This window comes from Engystomops pustulosus, chromosome 1, assembly GCF_040894005.1.
Source record: "Engystomops pustulosus chromosome 1, aEngPut4.maternal, whole genome shotgun sequence".
NCBI lineage: Eukaryota > Metazoa > Chordata > Amphibia > Anura > Leptodactylidae > Engystomops > Engystomops pustulosus.
In genome coordinates, this window is record NC_092411.1 from 59,067,767 (window position 1) to 59,086,756 (window position 18,990).

At 37.7% G+C, this 18,990-nt stretch overlaps 1 protein-coding gene across 2 annotated transcripts in view; it reads left to right on the forward strand.

Moving 5' to 3' along the window:
* The window catches only part of PRDM6 (PR/SET domain 6), an 83,930-nt gene extending 67,498 nt beyond the window's left edge, over nucleotides 1-16,432 (forward strand). The window contains exons 7-8 of one of the 2 annotated variants that reach the window (XM_072119745.1): nucleotides 8,995-9,171; nucleotides 15,612-16,432. In XM_072119745.1, the coding sequence (XP_071975846.1) occupies nucleotides 8,995-9,171; nucleotides 15,612-15,726 (292 nt within the window). In that variant the 3' untranslated portion in view covers nucleotides 15,727-16,432. Of the gene's footprint in view, nucleotides 1-8,994; nucleotides 9,172-10,984; nucleotides 11,218-15,611 lie in introns of those variants that run through there. The other variant, XM_072119824.1, reaches the window with a different exon arrangement.
* The last annotated feature ends 2,558 nt before the right edge of the window (nucleotides 16,433-18,990 follow it).

Sequence of the window (18,990 nt, forward strand, 5' to 3'; positions counted from 1 at the left end):
ATAAGCTCAAGTGTATGGTCACCTAAAGTAAACCTTTGAAAATATTACAATATTAAAAGGAAAATTCTCACCCATTATTAATGGATGTTGTTTGCACAAATTCCTTTTGTTTATTATGATAAAAATATATTGTCCAACTTAGGACGAATTCACAGAAATGTATGCCAGCCTGGCTGCCCGGTGACCCGTCCCCATAGAGATGCAAGGCGTACGGCCATGCAAATGGGGAAAGATAGGACATGTCCTATCTTTTCCCTGTCTATGGAGCAGTGTGGCACCATATTGGTTTGTGTGCCCATTGCCACCTATGTTAGTGTAAATGCAGCTTTACACATAAGTAAAATTTAAACACAGTATCACTTTGACCAATAATATAGCTTTTAAGGCTAAAGGAAATCAGGCACCATGACAATGATAATCTTATTATATTTGTTATCCTTCTAAAAAATTTTTTTATATTGTTCTACCCTACCCACTATGTGAACTGGCTCTACAGACTGATATACTGTCTTCCCCTCCCCCATGCTCCTTCAGAACATGTGCACGGAAAGGCTAGGGTAGCCCCTCAGGTTCATAACCATAATTTTAAAAGTTGATTGTAGAAGGACGAAGGCCATGCATAACAAATATAGGAAGGCACAGTCACGGTGCCTGGATCTAAGAGTAAATGTCCCTGGTTTATCATGCCAAATTTTGATGGAAGATTTCCTTTGAGGTCCTTAATAGATGTACATTTTCTAATGTGATTTTATTAGTATCTTAGGCCACTGCATCTGGGTTCCTTTATTATGATATATTCAACATTCCTTCGAAGCTTATAAGAAATATTCGTATTTGATTCTGTGAAAAAAAAAATTGCCAGATTTGTACCAAATCTACAAATTCACTCATCTCTAATCAAAACCATGGTCCATTACGTCATTGCAGCAAAAATCTTTCCTCTTAAATTTGCTTTGAGCTTTATTAGGATAAAAGTTACACACTGGGAAAGCAACAACTGTCTTCATAATGAGCTGAAATGCAATTTTAAAGGTGCAGTGACCTTAAAACAGTGTGTCCCTATCTGCGATTTATGCTTTATTTTCTCATGGCCATCATACACGGGCAGATTAATGACTGTCAAAGGCAGAAAACATCAAGCCAAGATTGTATAAATGCTTTTATGTCTCCCAGAGAGAGAATGTCTTGCATCTCAGTGCTTATGTGACAGTCATTGCCGGGTTCACCTGCGGTGTACAGTGTGTAGGAACTTAATTAAGTACTAAGAGGCAATGAATTGGAATTTTTTGCTTAGCACTATTTTTCTTCAGAGCATGCAAAGCCATAAATCGTGTGGAGCTGTCAAAAAGATATACCTGCTCTAGCGGTGATGTGGAGGAAAACAGATGCCATTTATTCAATAAACTAATATCCATATAGAAGAAAAATGTTGACCAGATACCTTAGAGTCAAAGTTGGTTTGAACGTTTGTCAATACGGAATTTTATGGCTGGGAAGTGAAGATGAAATTTAGCTGAACAAGTGAATTAGAATTTCTGGTACTTTGGCCAGTGGCACCGTGGATATAATATAGTCATTATTTATGCATCAAAGCTCGTTTATCTGACAATCCTGATAGCTAGCAGGCGAGAAAGAGATCTAATTAATTTCATCTAATATTCTGTCTTGCTTGCTTTTTTTTTGCAGGAAAAAGTAAATATTCATATTGAATAAGCAAAACTGATATGTAGATAGAGATCATTTATGATTTAAAGGATCATGCACACAGTAGTATTAGATGCCTATTATCTATTACAATACACAGGCTTCTACAAATAATATGAGGTCCACAGCATGTTCCTTTATGTGCCTTATAGAGCTGTGATTGAATACAATTGAATCCCCACTTTTTTGTGAGTACAGGCAGTCCCCGGGTTACGTACAAGATAGGGTCTGTAGGTTTGTTCTTAAGTTGAATTTGTATGTAAGTCGGATCCATATACTTTATCATTGTAACTCCAGACAAATTTTTTTGGTCTCTGTGACAATTGGATTCTAAAAATGTTTGGTTGTCATAAGAACCAGGATTAACAATAAAGCTTCATTGCAGACACTTGTGATACCTGTTATAGCTGATTATTGTAGTCTAGGGCTAAAGTACAGAAAATTACCGATTACCAGAGGTCCGTTTGTAACTAGGGGTCGTCTGTAAGTCGGGTGTTCTTAAGTAGGGGACCGCCTGTATTGTTAAAGGGATTTTCTCAATGACATTATTGATAACTTATCCATAACAAGGTTATTATTCTCAGGGCCGATTAAGGTAGGTGGGTGCACAATATGGTGTTGCCCCCCCCACAAAATGTAGCCTAGACAGTACTATTACTATTATTAAATTAACACATTACTATTCTAAATTATCATTAATATCTAAAATTTCTCCTACTTCCATGTAAGCCTAGCTGCTGGCCCAGCTGGCACAGTGGCAGTAGTACTGACTACTATTCTTAGTCGTCACACCAGTCCCACGCTGCTTTCCAGAGTTATTTCTCTTCTTCTCACAGTTTAGGCCATTTGATCTGGGAGAAAGTAAACCTAACACTGATTTGCTAGAACTTGGCTGGCAACCAGTTTAGCCTACCAGTGTCACTTTGTATTCAGCACAGCTCCTTAAAAACAGGCTGCATGAAGAAACTGCTTAAATACAGGTAGACTGGGTGGGCATGCTATCACTGACAGAGCCAGTGGGTCACTGTCACAGTTTGGAGGGAGGTGCATGTACAGTGCTGGTTGGGGCCTTGTTATGAGTAAACTGTTAGGGGCCATGAGACATGCGCCCCTGGATCCCTCCATATATTCTGGCCCTGGTTATCCTATTAGATTGGTCCAGCTTCATTGTTTGGGACCCTGTCCAATCTGCTGTTTTAGGTAGCCCCCCCAGCACCAGAATGATAACATTGAAATGAGTAATCTTTAAAGCAGACATTTTAAGGGAGCTCCTTTTCAGTTAATAAGCATCTCAAATGCCATTTCCGAGTAATACCATTATAAATTAAAATCCTTTTAAGCTATAATTGTAGAAAACCTCCTATCAATTCCATTTATCAAGTTCAAGGAGTCTAACCCCTTTACACTTAATTTTACTCTTTTCGGCCAATTATTGGGGACATGCTTCTTCATAATAATTTCTCCAGCTGATGAATAAGCAGTTGACATTTTTATCCAGCATACACAATACTTGGCAATTTCAATGGTACAAATGCTGCCTTCATATAAGAAAACAGGAGATCTGCTCTGAATCTTGCAGATTGGGCAGTTGGCTCATACACGGGGGTGTAAAAACCACGGCCAACTGCATGAGCCCACTGAAATGCATGAGGCCGTGTGCTAGCTATGAAAACCATGTCTAGCACCTGTCCAAAGCTATCTTAGAGGACTCACAAGAAAAATAACATGATCATTATTTTATTTTTCAACTGTTCCCCACATTGAAATGCATGAGGCTGTGTGCAAGCCATGTGAACTGTCCTGTGCCCGCGCACTTTCTAAAAGCTTGCAAAAATTTGTTCTCAGGTTTTTATGCGAAACTATGCTTGGTTGGGTCTGGCATAGACTCACCCAGTGGCGGGGCTGCCCGATGGATACATAAAAAGGTGTAAGTCTTTTGATGTATCCACTGGGACAGGGGGGGGGGGGGGGCGCCTTTAGAGGGTGACAATCCAAGTAGTGATCAACATTATTACAGAGCAGGGATCACATCTTCATTATTATAATAAGTTAAAGCCATTGATTGGGGATGCTACATTTCTGCCAGGCCACAGATAAACACTTAGTAACATTGTTCTGAGTGTTAATAGCACCTCATGTTTCTCCAAATGACTAATGTTTCTCTACCAAGCATTGCGGCTCCATAACACCAAAAACGGCTTATGTGACAGGATTCCAATAGGAGATTTATGCTCACATTAAGGCAACTACTGTAAGGCGCTAATTGCATGGGCTGAATTCATAACTCAGATGTGCGGGAACATGATTCTCCATGGATTATCATAATATAGAAGGAAATATGGCAGTTTTTTTCCAATAGAGAGTAAAGAAAATACAGGGACCTCAGCATTAAACTGCAGACTGTGCAAGAACAGATCTTCCTACCCTGAGATATAAAATCCTATAAATAAAATTGACTTATGGCAGCTTATTCTCTATATTTACAGAAACAGCATTTTCATGGAGAGTTGCGATCAATACTGATGAGAAGACTGATCTACTTTCAGCAGGAAATAATCTGCATTTGACAATTTTATAAGTAACACTTTTAAGCAGAGTTGGATGCCAAGTTTTTGTTGTTGGTGAACTACGAAGGTACCAAGACTCCCCGTAGCTGTATTAAACAACACACATGTAGATCTAGCTTATGACATAGCAACATGTAGTGGGGGAAATAATTCCTACATTAGAATGGGGCATTCATATCTGCAGTTCTCTAAGACTAATGACAACCCTCTGTGCCATGATGTCAGATCATACTGATGATGTAAATATCTGTCATCATATTTTAACTTTTTAAATAATATTCATTAATATTTAGTTGTATCTTATCTTAAGTCAAATAAGCTAATCTCTATGGAAGAAGTATATACGACTCTCCACCAGAAGCAGTTGAATGTTGTGATGGCTAATAATCCCTTTTCAGGCTAAAAGCTAAATAATCATGACATAGATTAAAGTTTTTGTAGGAACTTGAGTGTTTAGAAAGGAAAGCAGGGAAATGGTAGTGGATTATAATATAGACGATTGGGGTGGTAGCCTGGGGCCCAAGCCTTCTAGTGGACCAATGGCCACTAAAACCATATTTCATATTCCGAAGGACATTCACCCATGAGATCCTCATACATCTGTTTATGCTCTCAAAGCACATAAAGGCCATCCAAAGGTCCTGAAACCACAGATTGAAAGCAGGCAGAGGGGGCGCATTCAGCATTCTCCAGGAAGCTTGTTTCTGGTACCATATGTAGGAAGTGATACCAGACTTGTAGGGTCTATTATATTCATACAACCCAGGGCCCATTGCAGTCTTAACCCACACCTGAAACAAACAGCTGTTTTATGTTTTATGTTTTAAGACTGGTACCATGGCTCTACCATAGTGCTGATGCTGAGGGCTCACCCTCCATTTACAATGGATATGCATATTTAATGTAGGATGCATCATCCATAAGTTCTAATAATCCATAATAGTTGTATATCATCCCATAAGAAATAGCTCAGTAAGTGATCGCCCTAGTCACTTACCAATGAAGACGCCTTCTGCTGGACTATGGAAGCCAATAATTTTGTGTCAAAGTCTGGACCATCCAGAGAATCAGCAGGAACTTTGTAGGGCTAGTACAACCAGTATAAGACCCTCGAGCAACCACAGGGTTTAATCATCTGCTTCAGCTATATTTTCTATGTCACATATTCAACTTTTTTTTTTGTTACTTTCTATGTTGTCTAATATATGAGATTCAATGAGGCCTGATGCACCTCTACATGTGTCCCTTTATGGCCCTGTAATATATGTATGTGAATGATTCCTTAATTAGCATTTTATGAAACAGAAGGAGCATCGCTATGAAAGTAAAACTAAAGCGTTGCATAGGAGAATCTTATGAGCTGCCCGTAAACTTGAAATAATTAAATCTGTGTTCCTAGTTGACAGCAAGGTCAAGCAGGTTAATTTATAATGCCTCCTATTATACGCTTGGTTGCCTTTGTAAAGTATCTACAGGACCTGTGTAATAGAAGTTGAGATACATTAGATGACAAAGTATAAAACAAACTACCGTAAGCAAATCCCTGTACATTCAATACTGTCAACCTTTACATTCCTTTAGTATTTGTTCACATTAGCACCTGGCTAATTAGACTAATTGGTTAGCAATACGGTATGATTACAGTACATGACTTACTATATATTTCACAATGTAATATGTGACAGCAGAGTTTATAAGCAATACTACCAGCAATTACTTTGCAGTTGTTGCAAACTACTTGGGTTGACACTTTATAGAAGAGTAATTGGCTGTAATTGGCTGTACAATACCTGTGGGTAGGAAGAACTTTTTTATTAACTCCTTTACAACTGCACTAGATGGTTAAATGTTTAGTAACATGTAATGTCTCACAATGAATAGGTCAGTGGCTTCCAGACACCTCTGACTCTACATATCTCAGGAAGCCTATTGAGTTTAAAGGAAACCTACTACCTGGATGAAGGATTGTAAACCAAGCACACTGACATACTGTTGTATGCCCCCTTTGGCAGGATCTGTGCTTCTTTTAGCTTTTTATGCCGTGGTTTTGACAAAAAAGTGATATTAAAATTATGTAAAGCTTGGGTCCAGACCACAGGCGGAAAACAATCCGGCACTATTCAGCTTTTTCGATAATTCTAAATACTTATTCATGGGGGGTCATTTATCTTACAAATTTCTTCTTTATTTCTTTTATTTTTGCAACTTTTTTTGGATACATTTCACATATTTGGGCCTAAATTTGGAACTTTTCCACTCGCTTAGCAAAACTAGCCATGCAATAATTATTCAGTTGCGCCTGATATATCTTTCAAATCCAGATGTGAACTTATGCAAAAGTCACAATTTAAAAAATTGCAAATAAACTTTAGTCCTGACCATGCGTAGAAAAATCTTTAAAGGAAGTTGAAGAAAACTTGTAGAGATTTGTGCGACTTTTGAATAAAAAGTAACAAAACCTCATAGACTCAGATGCCGGATATATATCAACCGTGAAGATAACTCAAACAAGTACAAAAGTTGGAATAAACAAGACAAGACACGCACAAATGACCCAACTAAAGATACAAGACTCCCATGGTGTTCATTAAAATAGCAAAATTACCTTTCCACCATGAGAGAAGAATTGTATGATACTTCACTGCTGTTGGAATAGTGATGTTATTTTAGTGAACATGGATTCGTTAGTGGAGATTTATCAGAAGTGTCTGAGAGCACAACTTTTCTAGATGCCCATGGCAACCAATCAGAGCCCAGCTTTCATTTTCCCAAAACTGTTTATAAAATTAAAGTTGAACTCTGATTGGTTTCTATGCGCATCTACAACAGTTTTACCTCGGAAACTTTTAAGTGACGAAAGTTGGAACCCCTTTTAACTCCCTCAGGTTCCACAGCCCAGATATACTTGTGTCTCTACGACCTCTATAGCAGCACTCCTGTGTATGTTTCAAATGAATATTTCTTTAAGGTATCCGTCAAATGAAATACTATACACTAAACAGAAGAAACAGTTCTAGTATAAACATTGTAGTAAACACCTTACTATATCCAGATGGAAAGTTCATACTTGGAGCCAAACTCTTGAGTGGCTGCCAGCACCACCTTTTTATCTCTGAGTTATTTTCCATTGTGGGCACCTAAATGCCTTTATTAACAGAGGCCATGAGCCACAAATCTGCTCAATATTACTAACATGTTCTGTGTATTAAAATAAAAACATTCCCCTAATAAAGTTAAGAAGCGAAGATACAAATTATTGACCCTTAAATGTGAAATGACTCGTTTTAGCCATTAGCAGAATGGTTTTAATGAACCAGGTGACCCAATCATCAGAAAGAGTCTAAATTTCCAAAATCCCCAGGGAATCTCCAGCATTATGTAATGAAATAAAAGAATGGAGTACAAAGATCTCACTTGTTGTAAATGCTGAGTTAATACAAATGGTCATTAAATAAATAACAAAAACATAAAGTCTCATTATAGAACGGTGGTTAAGTCTTTTACTTTTTGAAAAAGGAATCTGAAACTAATTTCTCAGATGAAGTAAATCTTGTTGTTATTAATTGTTCAATAGTTTATTGTTCAATATTATTATTGTTATTTTTTACATATTAGAGAGTGATCCCTAGGCAAAACCATAACAAATCTGACACATATATTAAGTCTAAGATTAGGGCTTATAATTACCCTTTTTTTTAAACCTAAGGCAAACCTGTATAAAAATATTGAGAATCATTACAAATGTAAACTACTTTTAAAGTTTTAGTTAACTACCTAGAAAGTGATGCAGTATGAAACCTCAGTACTTTTCCACGTAATAGATGACTGCTCCATGGTGAATTGAACACCATGAACACAATCTGATGTCTGATGTCATTGTGTCAAAGTGGTTCACTTCTTTATGTGCCAAGTTTATTATGTTATCATGTCATACTCGTAGTCACATGTTTCACAATTCTCAACTGGGGGTTTTTTCATTAGCATTAAAATTTTTGCATTTGTTTTGAAGACATGTGTGCTCCATAGTTCATAATTTTTTTCTAGTAAGAGTCAATGCTTGAGATTTATAAAACTCCCTTTGATGCTTGTAATGACCAATCCTAGTACTCATTTTGCATTCTGCTGTTAAAAAAATAATGGTGTGCTGTGATTGGTTTCTAAATAGACATACAGTATTGGGGGAGATTCAATAAAGTGTCAGTGAATAGACCTGTGCAGAGTTAGACTCCACAGTAGCATTCTGCACCAGATAAATCATGCTGGATGATGTATCTGGAGTAGTTTACAATTGTGGAGTTGACAAGCTATTTGTTGACGTAGTTAAAGTCCGAATTTTCTGGTGCTCAGACTGAATTTTCTGGCACTTGTGTTAAGCAATGCCCCTATTTTCCAAGGTAACGCCCCCCGTTTTGAACTAGTCATTAAACTGGCCGAAAATGGTCAAAAACCCTCAATAAATGTGGCACTTGGCACTTCAGGCTGAAATTACTCCTGAATTCTGGCGTGGACAGATTGATCAATTGCCCCCTTTTTATAGTAGACAGTTATAATATATTTGCTGCAAATGTTTGCTGTATAGTTTGTATTTTCCTTAACAGATTTTATTTTATGATGTCAGATGTAATACTAGCTCAGAGTGATGCAGATTTTAAATTATGTCCTAAAGTTCTCATCTTCTGGGTCCACTTAGAAAGATCTGATTTCTTTTTTTAATTCCATTTAGGCCTTACCAGTGTGGACACTGTTCCCAGTCGTTCTCTCAGCCATCAGAATTAAGGAACCATGTTGTTACCCACTCAAGTGACCGTCCCTTTAAGTGTGGCTATTGCGGCAGGGCCTTTGCTGGAGCAACTACATTAAACAACCACATCCGGACACACACAGGGGAAAAACCATTTAAGTGAGTAGTTAGTTATCAACATTTACTAAACTATTAACTAAATGTGAAAACTATGTTTTTTTTTTAAATATATGACTTCAATAGTGAGAGGCCCAAGGCTGAGACCTTACTGCTATCAGATTCTAAGAAAATAACGTATTTCATCAAAAGTATTAATGCAATGGGAACCTTCAAGAATTTTATAAAATCAAGTAAATTGTCATAATATATAAATTCAGTAGTGGCAGATGTAATTGTTGTATTGTAGGCAATAGTAAGGAACCCCACAATGGCTCAGATTTATGAAAAGTGAGCTTGAAAGTGCAGGGTGCGCCAGATTATTGAATACTTCTTCACTTCTGCACTGCACAGGAAGTGTGCACCATTATATTTTTGGTGAACCTTTAACATACAGAATTCTGTCGAGTCGCTTTATTGAACGAGTCACAAACTCGGGTGCAGACACTTTATAAATACATGTGCAAGCAGTTTGTACGTTCTTTCTAGTGCAAAGTCAGACAGAAAACTGGTGGTAAAACAGGAAAAGTAATAAGGTATATGAATTCTAAATTATTAACAACAAATATAGTTTAATGCAAGAGAAGTCTGATAATTTGTACAATCTTTGGCTCTGTTTCAAACCAAACTCATTGGGAGTCATTTATCTTGATCTGGTGGGTTTGGGCTGATTTATCTTAGAGGGTTTTAAATCTGCCCTAAAGGACATCTACCACCAGGATCAATAATTGTATACCAAGCACACTGACACACTGGTGTGTGCCCCCTCTAGCAGGATCCGCTCTTCTTTTAGCTTCTTATGCCGTGGTTTTTTTCAAAAAAAGGCTTAAAAAATTATGCAAATTAGTCTGAGGGACTCCAGGCTCCATTAACAACTATGGAGGGCAGAGCCCTTCAGGCTCATTTGCATAATTGTAGAAGCCTTTTTTTTAAAACCAGGGAATAAGCTAAAAGAATAGCAGACCCTGCCAGATGGTGCCAGACTTATATTGCTCAATCCTGGTAGTAGATGTCTTTTAAAAGTCTGTTGTATTTTTGCAACTCTTTCTTTAAAAGTCTTAATTTTCAAAGCAACCCCTTTTAATCTTAGAGTTCATCTGCACAAAAAATTGGGACTTTTTGCAGCTGTTGTGCAACATTTGGATTCCAAAGATACATCAAGCACAACACTGGGAAACTTGGTGGGGCTGAGCTTTACTGGGCATGGGAAAAACATGTAAAAATAGGTACAAATTCACCAATGGGCCCAAAAAGTAGGCAAAAAGGAATGCAAAAAGGAGAAAAGAATGTAATAATCCTCCTTGACTCCAATTCAGTGGTCTAAATGATTCCATATTTATTTTTTAAAGTGATATATTTTTTAAAAAGTGTTTTACAAATTTTTTTTTCAACAACTGTAGTTTTATTGCTTCATATACTAGAAATAAGAGATTGGAATAAGTAGCCAAATTGAACTAGGAGAAAAACCCTGGTTTTGACTGTTATCATCTAGTCAACTGCAGATATTTGACAAAAAGGACATAGAATTCATTTTTACTATTATTTTTACGGTGTAATTTATTAACATAACCTGTGCAAATAGCCAAAATCATGTGGATTGAAATACAAAGATAGTGGAAATTAACTACCCCATTATATGATTGTCATAGGTATTAGAATTAATATTGTTGAACAATTCCTGGGGGTAATCCTACAGAAAGTATTAAAAAATGTACATCCTAAAGGAAAGTGACAGATGTTTCCAGATCTGAAATACAGAAGAAAGATGCAACAGAGTTACTGTATGTTATGATGTATCCTCTTCCTGTATTCACAGGTTGTGCGCTGTGATAAATAGTCCCCATTAGGGCTTTGCTGTTTGAAGAAATGGAAAAAGAGATAGTGAAATCCTGTCAGATATATAATTGATTTCCCCTGACTGCTGTGTAAATAGATTTTAGTAATTAATTGAAGAGGTTCTGAGGTCAAAACGGAAAATAGATTTATTTTAATGCTAAGGTCTTAAGTATCTGTTACCCTTAGCATTACACCTTTATTTCTGATCCGGTATAGTGCAAAATATGTATTAATAATATATGATTTCCAAAAAATGTCATTGTATCTAAAATAAAATGAATTGTGGTCAAATATGTAGATTTATTGCTTGTCGAATAATTATTTTTTTTACATTAAACATTGTATAAAATAGCACATCCAAAAAGACAAATATCACAGCAACCATAAAATGTAGTCCTCCATTTCACGTGAACGGACCCATAAAAGTGCAGTGGAGGTGCAAATACCTGACATGCACTTCATCCACTTTTGTGGAACTTAAGATGACCACAGATCACAGGTCTGTTAACATAAATGACGTGGAGGCTGGGTGTCATGGGTCACTTTAGGGGAATATTGGGCCCTTGTTCTCATGACTGCCAGAAATCTTATCAGTAGGACCCCCAGAGATCAAACACTTATCATCTATCCCATAGATAGGAGAAAATTTCATTTATTGGAAGCCTGTTCAAGATCAGTCTTTATTAGCTTGTTTTAGGGGAACAATGCCAATCAAATAGTTGTAGTTGAAGAAATATCCTCTTTAAGGGTCTGGACCCAGTAGTCACACTCAACAGGCTGTAACTATACCCCTTTTGATCAAAAATTTCCAATTTCTAATTCCAGAACCTTTTTATTCTCAACATATGTCAAATAAACAACAGTCAAACATGCATACACATTAAATGGTTGGCCAGACCCGCCAATGTAGATCCAATTATTTTGGCCAATGAACATCAATGATAACCTTAAATTCTTCACAGACTAGGAATCATTTGAATTTGGTGTTTTTCCAAAGTGAATATAGGCCTGCAATAGTGAGGGCTAAGAAATAAAAAAGAAAACACATACTTATCCCACTCCAGCTCCTGGTTCCCACCTTGGTAACTTCATTCAATGATTGGCCTCCTTGAGTATGGGATCTCACTTCTGTCTTTTAAGGGACTCCGCTTCCTATGTTATCCTCTGGTCCAAGGAGGCCATTCATTGGATCAATTGGCCAATGATAAGGCTAGAAAGATCAGCACTCACTTGTTTGAATAAAAGGTGGAATATTCTTTATTTCTTCAGGATAAAAGCACTACAAACATACAGCCATGAGTATATGCGATGCCATTTGACGCGTTCCAGACCTGCTCTGGTCCTTAGTTCTAGATGAAGTGGGTCTCGTTTTCCTCTACACCTGATAAATTCCTGAAAAATACCATCCATGCCTCTAAATAATTTAATGCAAGATAAGGCATATTGTAATTTGTGTCCAGTGATATGATTTGTCTCACATATGGATTACCTTCTCCATTGGTAAAATGTTCTGGAGAGAACATTGGTTGAGAAAAACAGCTTATTCAGCGAACATACGATAAATGGAATTAGAGATTTATAAGTCTCTTAAACCAGAACTGTTCTAGTTGCCCATGGTAACCAATCAGAGCTTTTCCCACAGCCGTTTATAAAATTAAAGCTTAGCTCTGATTGGTTTCCATTGGCAACTAAAATAGTTTTACCTCAGAAACTTAAAAGACATCTAACACCAGGATGAAGGACTGTATGCAAATGATCCTAAGGGGCTACAGACTCCATGGGTGTAACTGGAGCCCCTCAGGCTCATTTGCACACAGTGTTTCATCCTGGTGGTACATGTTCTTAATGATAAATCTCTATCCAATGCATATAAATAGGGCCGATCTGCATACCGCACACAGACATCATCAAAAGTGTCAGTACTGTATAAAAGAGAGAATAACCCCTTTTCTTTTGCCTCATACAATCACCTTAACGCTGGAACGACATTACGATTAAAGGGAGGGCAATGCAGACCTGTGAAATGGTCTGTAAGTACTTGGGAAGTTGTAAATGCCTCTGTTCCAAGTTTGTCATGCAGTAAAAGGTAGTATATTTTGGCGCACCAATCCACTAACTAATCAGTTTTCTAATAAACAATCAGCAATACACTAATGTGTCATCAGCACTCCAGGCGCTCGGAGAGGATCATCTGCCCATAGACATTAATGAATACACCAAAAATCATTAGACAATCAATACTTCTGAGTTATTTTCATTGAGCTGATAGGTCTGATACATTAAAGCTGACATTTTACATTTGTCAAGATCACAGTGCAGTTTTTTAACAGTAGAACAGACTGCTAAGAATATTCCCAGAAAGACAATCAAGGAAAAACAACTTATTTAGAAGGATATGCTTAACGGCTTCAGCCGCTTAGGTGAATATATTGCCAGAAGTCTAAAGGAACATTTTCATGCATTTTAAGTAGCGTATATTTAGTGTGGGACTGGGGACAGAGACAAATTGATGAAAGTAAAGAGATTTAAAATGCATCCATCAGACCGGGTAGTCACAGATATAGTGTAGGCTTAAAAAGCACTCAGCACTGGAAATGTTTACATTAGGAGGCATGAGGTACATTACACCTCAATTATATTATTTATAATAATGTCTATTTTTCAGTGACTATTAGACTGAGGTTCTAAGTTTAGTATAATGGAGTGAAATCCACATTAACCGAGTGTCAGATCTTCTTCCCTAGAGCTTTTGAACTGAAGAGCAACTTTTCCGTCTGTAACTGGATATCATCTGTTAGTGATTTCCAACCTTATTTTATCTAAGGTTAAAAAAAAAAAGATCTTTAACTCCCATATACAGTAATCACAGTAATCTAATCCTATAAACTAGAGTTGTTCTGCCAATGTACTGTCACTGACTCGAATGGGCCAGGTTGCACTGACCTGCAACCATCAGCTTTCTCTTTGAGAAGATATTTTGTGAACACGTCATGTGCTTACATTTCCTGAAAACAATATATAATATGTGTTGTAAAGAACTAAATAAAGAACAGAAAGATTAGTTTCACTTTTCCACTTTTTAAAGAATTCTCTTTTATCCTAAGTGTAATTTTCGAAAGGGGATGTTCAGTTTTGAAATCATAGTTTTATATGACCTATTAAGTAATTAAAGGAAATTTACCATCAAAGTTAAGCATGAAAAACCAGGGACACTTACTCATAGATCCAGGGACTGTGACTGTTGTAATCTTCTTATATTTGTTATCCATGGCCTCCTCCCTTCTAAAATTATGATAATGAGCTTAAAACGCTCTAGGGGCATTACCAGAGCCCCTAAGTGCTGCAGATTCACAAGTTGTTACAATGAGCAGAACATGTCTCATCCAACTCCCTACTCTCTCCCTCACCTGTGTAATCTAGCAGCAGCAGGAAACACATGCAGAAGGGTGACCTGAGCAATTGTCTGCTGAGAACAGGTGATTGGTGGGTGTCAGATCCCCACCAAGCTGATATTAATAACCTTCTGTAAGGATGAGTAATTAATATCTATAGCCAGGGCGCAATTACAATAAAACAAATCGTACTTAACCCTGCTTCAGCTCTTGCTACTGTTATTAGCTCGAAGTTTCAGGGTTCCTGTAAGAGGAAGTGAAGTCTCATTGTCTAAGGAGACCACTGTTAGGCTGGTCCCATGACCTATTTACAGCTGTCAGTGTTGGAGACCTGAAGACTGGCGTGACTTGTGGGATTTCTGGAGAACGCCTTTAAGGTTCTTTTCAAATACCATATCATCTTCATTCAATGCATATGGATCCATACACTTCTCCTCCATGTGAGCTGAGTAGAATTCATCAGAAACAAAAGTTCTTATCTACATATTCTTTTCAGAGATTGCTGGAGGCCTCCACACCTAGACACCCAAAACTTCTGACATGCTACAATAACAGCTTTTTCCCAAACATTTGTCATCAAACCAAAATTGTATTCATATCTAATGGACCTATCAAAAAAAAGTAAATGTAGAGATATAGAATTTTGGGGGAAAAATACTAAAAATGTGAAACTGTAAAACATGTGTGTATGATATGATAAAAGCATCTATTTATAATTCATTTAAAACATGTATTTGCTCTTAACTCCAGTAATGCATACATCATAGTTCATGTCTTACTTCAAGAACCCAACGTATTAAATTCTAGATTTCACATTAGCAGGGAGTGAAATTCTATTTGTCATCAATTTCTTTCAAGAGCTGGAAGAGCAGAAAACCACAGACTAGATGCTACTTTGATGGCTCTCTCCTAAAAATCTCTTTTTGTTCTTTATCTATTTGATGTGACAGTGATCAGCGGAGGGACAAGACAGGCCTCTCTAGAGAAATCACCTTCCCCCATCCTATTGACAGGTTTCTGTGATCTGAGTCAGACAGACCATGCCCCATTATAGTCACTAAGACATTGCTAGTAGCCACCAATTAGACCTTTTTGGATGATATAACCAGAGGCCACTTTTGAGTGTCTCTTCCTATTAAGTACACTGATAAAACTTCTGACTCCAACACCAAAGCATCCACAGCCTTAATTTTTTTTAATTTTTGCCTCCACTAGGTGCGAGAGGTGCGAGAGGAGCTTCACACAAGCCACTCAGCTGAGTCGACATCAGAGGATGCCCAATGAGTGCAAGCCGATAACAGAGAGCACAGAATCAATTGAAGTGGATTAACTGATTGACTGGTTGGAATTAAACTGCAAGGAAAGTCATGATTAAATGTCACGGACACTTAAGCAAAACCAAAGATTTCCTCCGAACAACTTTCAATCAGGCCCAGAAAACCAAAAGCAGTAATAAAATAAGTAAGATGTTAAGAGATATTGATCTTGGCACGGAAGAGAGACCAAGAAAGACTTTATTTATTTATGAGTGGGGGTGATATATATTTGAAAGGACAAAGGGACTTAACCTTTTCAGTCCCAACATCTATATATAGCTTTATTTCTAAATGCATTTTGTAAAGAAAAATGTTATTTAATACCAAAGCAAAAAGTCAAGTTCTTCTGTCAATCCCACACTTCTGTCGATGAAGGCACATGGACATGTTTAGTAAAGCACCTTTTGTAGCATGATACCATTCCTCTAATGTGAGGGGTCAGGACAATAAGGGTTGTCCTAAAGACAATGGAACTTAAAAGACGAGAAGAAAATGTTGATGATGTTGATTATTTGAAGTATTTGCCCGGCCGATATGATGGGACATTGTAGTAGGAGCCATGTTTGAGGCATTTGGAACTGATTACTGACCAAAGAGGACATTTCACTCATCCACCTTCTACTGACTCGACTTACAAATCATACTTTGTGCACTTTTCATGTTAAATAATTTCATAGACATTGTTTATGATAAGTGGGATCGTTTGGGGAAATAAACATGTTGCAATATTCCAAATAAAATATATATGTATAGATATTTCAAATGGCTATTCTTCAAATTGTGCTCAAAATGGGTTAATAGAGTTACAAATAAATGGTTGTCTAATGAAGTCATCCCAATGAGCAGCTGAAGCCAATCTCTCTGGTTCCAATCGCATGGCTATTATTGTATTACATGCCAGGTTCTTACCTGGTTTTGTGGCATAATCCATTATACTGTCAATCCAGTGACTCCTTCTATGGCATCCATATGAACAATACACTGAATGAAATGGCTGAAATGTCATTAAAATCACTTATTCCAAACTGAAGAGTACAAGAGGGAATAAAATCTAAAGAAGGTAAAGGGGTTGTCCAAAACCTTAAAAAAATTATATGTTTCCGTGAGGGGGCTGCTTAAAAAAATAAACATTTACTTACCTCCGCGGTCCCTCCTGGCATCCTGCACTGCCGTCTCTCTGGTCCGTGCCCCTGTTTAGTACATGTTCATTTTTTGTACATTTTTTTTCTTTCCCTTGCTGTTGCTACCTGTATCATAGGTAAGGCTCTGATGTAACACTTTCTCTACTTAAGGCTATAGAGATTTACTATATGTGTCACCTATGTACCAGAAGTGGCCTGAGATGGACCCGAGCACACAGGCAATTCCCAGTACAAGGTGGGGAGAACCACCTATCACAGCTATTCATGATAATAAGATACACACGTTATATATGGAGCAAAATCCCTGATTGTATATTCATGTTATAGAGAATATAGATGGAAAAGATAATCATCTTGCACTCTACAATAAGTTAGCAGAATAGGGATTTTTCTGTTGAGAGAGAACTTAAAGAGAACCTTAAAGAACAGGTGAAGTAACCCTCATTCACCCCCCACTGTGCCTTTGTTAAAAAGTGCAGTGCAGGTGTCCCAGCTTAAATTTGCCTCCGCCCACCAGTAAAGTTGTTCCCAAAACTTTTTAAGCCTTTGTCTATGATGACTCCGCCCACCGCAGTTTGGCTCAACCCATTGCAGAGTGCGTGAAATCGTGACGAGATCTACAGACTCCCACAAAGTGCTCACTGCTAAATTCACCATGCAGTGAGAGGGACAGCATTCTGGTAAGGATATGAAGTCGACAGGATCCAACAGGCGTGGATCCAGGACAATACACTTGTGTAGTATGATTCAAAGGAGCTTTTATTGAAGGTAAAAAGCCATTGCATGCTTGGAATGGCTTTTTACCTTCAATAAAAGCTCCTTTGAGTCATACTACACAAGTGTAGTGTCCTGGATCCACACGGCGCCATAACATCCCTCATCTTACCTGTTGGGTGCTTCCATTTGAACCTCTGTAACTCCGTTGACTGGGACAGGACCTGCGGACACCAAGGGACCACTGGCTGCCGGTGTGCATCGTCTACATCTTACATGTGCATATTTATATGCCTTCAGGTGAGGGGTTAACCTGTCTCGCTTTTCTAGTGCAATAGTCAAAACTACCTCACAAGGTCAGCACACCTGTTTTCTCTCTTTTTTGTCTCTTGTTTCTCCTGAATATCAATCCGGCTGCTCTAAGAGACTCTCGGAAGGCAGCACCTCTCCAGAAACCCTTATACCATGAAGTCGACAGGGAGAGGGTTTCCTGTCTGCTTAGACTGAGATCTGAAAAGACACAGAGCTGTCAATCAAAAGAAGGAGATGTGGTTCACAGGCAACCTGGAGTAACATGACTCTTCTCTTCAGTATTGACTCTTTGTCTACTCATTTTCATATAAGAAAAGCAGCTTTAATAAGGAACAGAACCTCAGTGGCAGATAATTTTAGGTGATATGGGGAGGACTTTTAACCTTTTACCAGCAGAAATTACTGGTGTGACGGGTAAAATTCTGGTGACAGGTCTTTAAGTACATCTATGCAGTAGGAATGGAAAGGGAAAATGAGATGGAAAAATACCCTGAAAACACATCGACACTTTCTGGTTGAACTAAATATAACATCTACAGCAGGTGGAATAAGTATTGGACATGTCACCAATTTTCCAAATAAAACTATTTCTAAAGCTGCTTTTGATATTGTTTTGAAATGATCACATTACCTTTGGTTTCTAGGTTTTTCAGTAACAACTCTTCTAATAATCTTTTTTAATACACAAGCTAAATTAGATATGTATAGGTCATGAATTACATGAATTATAAGAAAGATCTGATACACAAATTTCCCTATTCTCACTATGTCTATATGCTAATCCAGCACAAATGTAAATGCAGTACTAGATATACATATGTCTGTACAGCATCCCAGATGGCCGCTCTGGTAGGGAAAACATGGGGAAATAGCTATTTCTATCACCTATATAAAGAGTTCCGTCCTAACAAGGGCAGGGCTGCAGAAATTGCCCTACAAAGATAACAACCTAAATCACCTACTAAACTAGGATTTAAAGAATATAAGCTCCACCTCCCAAATCTTACTCACAGGCGATCGCTTCATTGTAAGCGCAACTAGACATAGGTGCAGGATGATGACACCTGTATACTTGAGTCTATAAAAAGAAATTAACACTGTACTCACCTT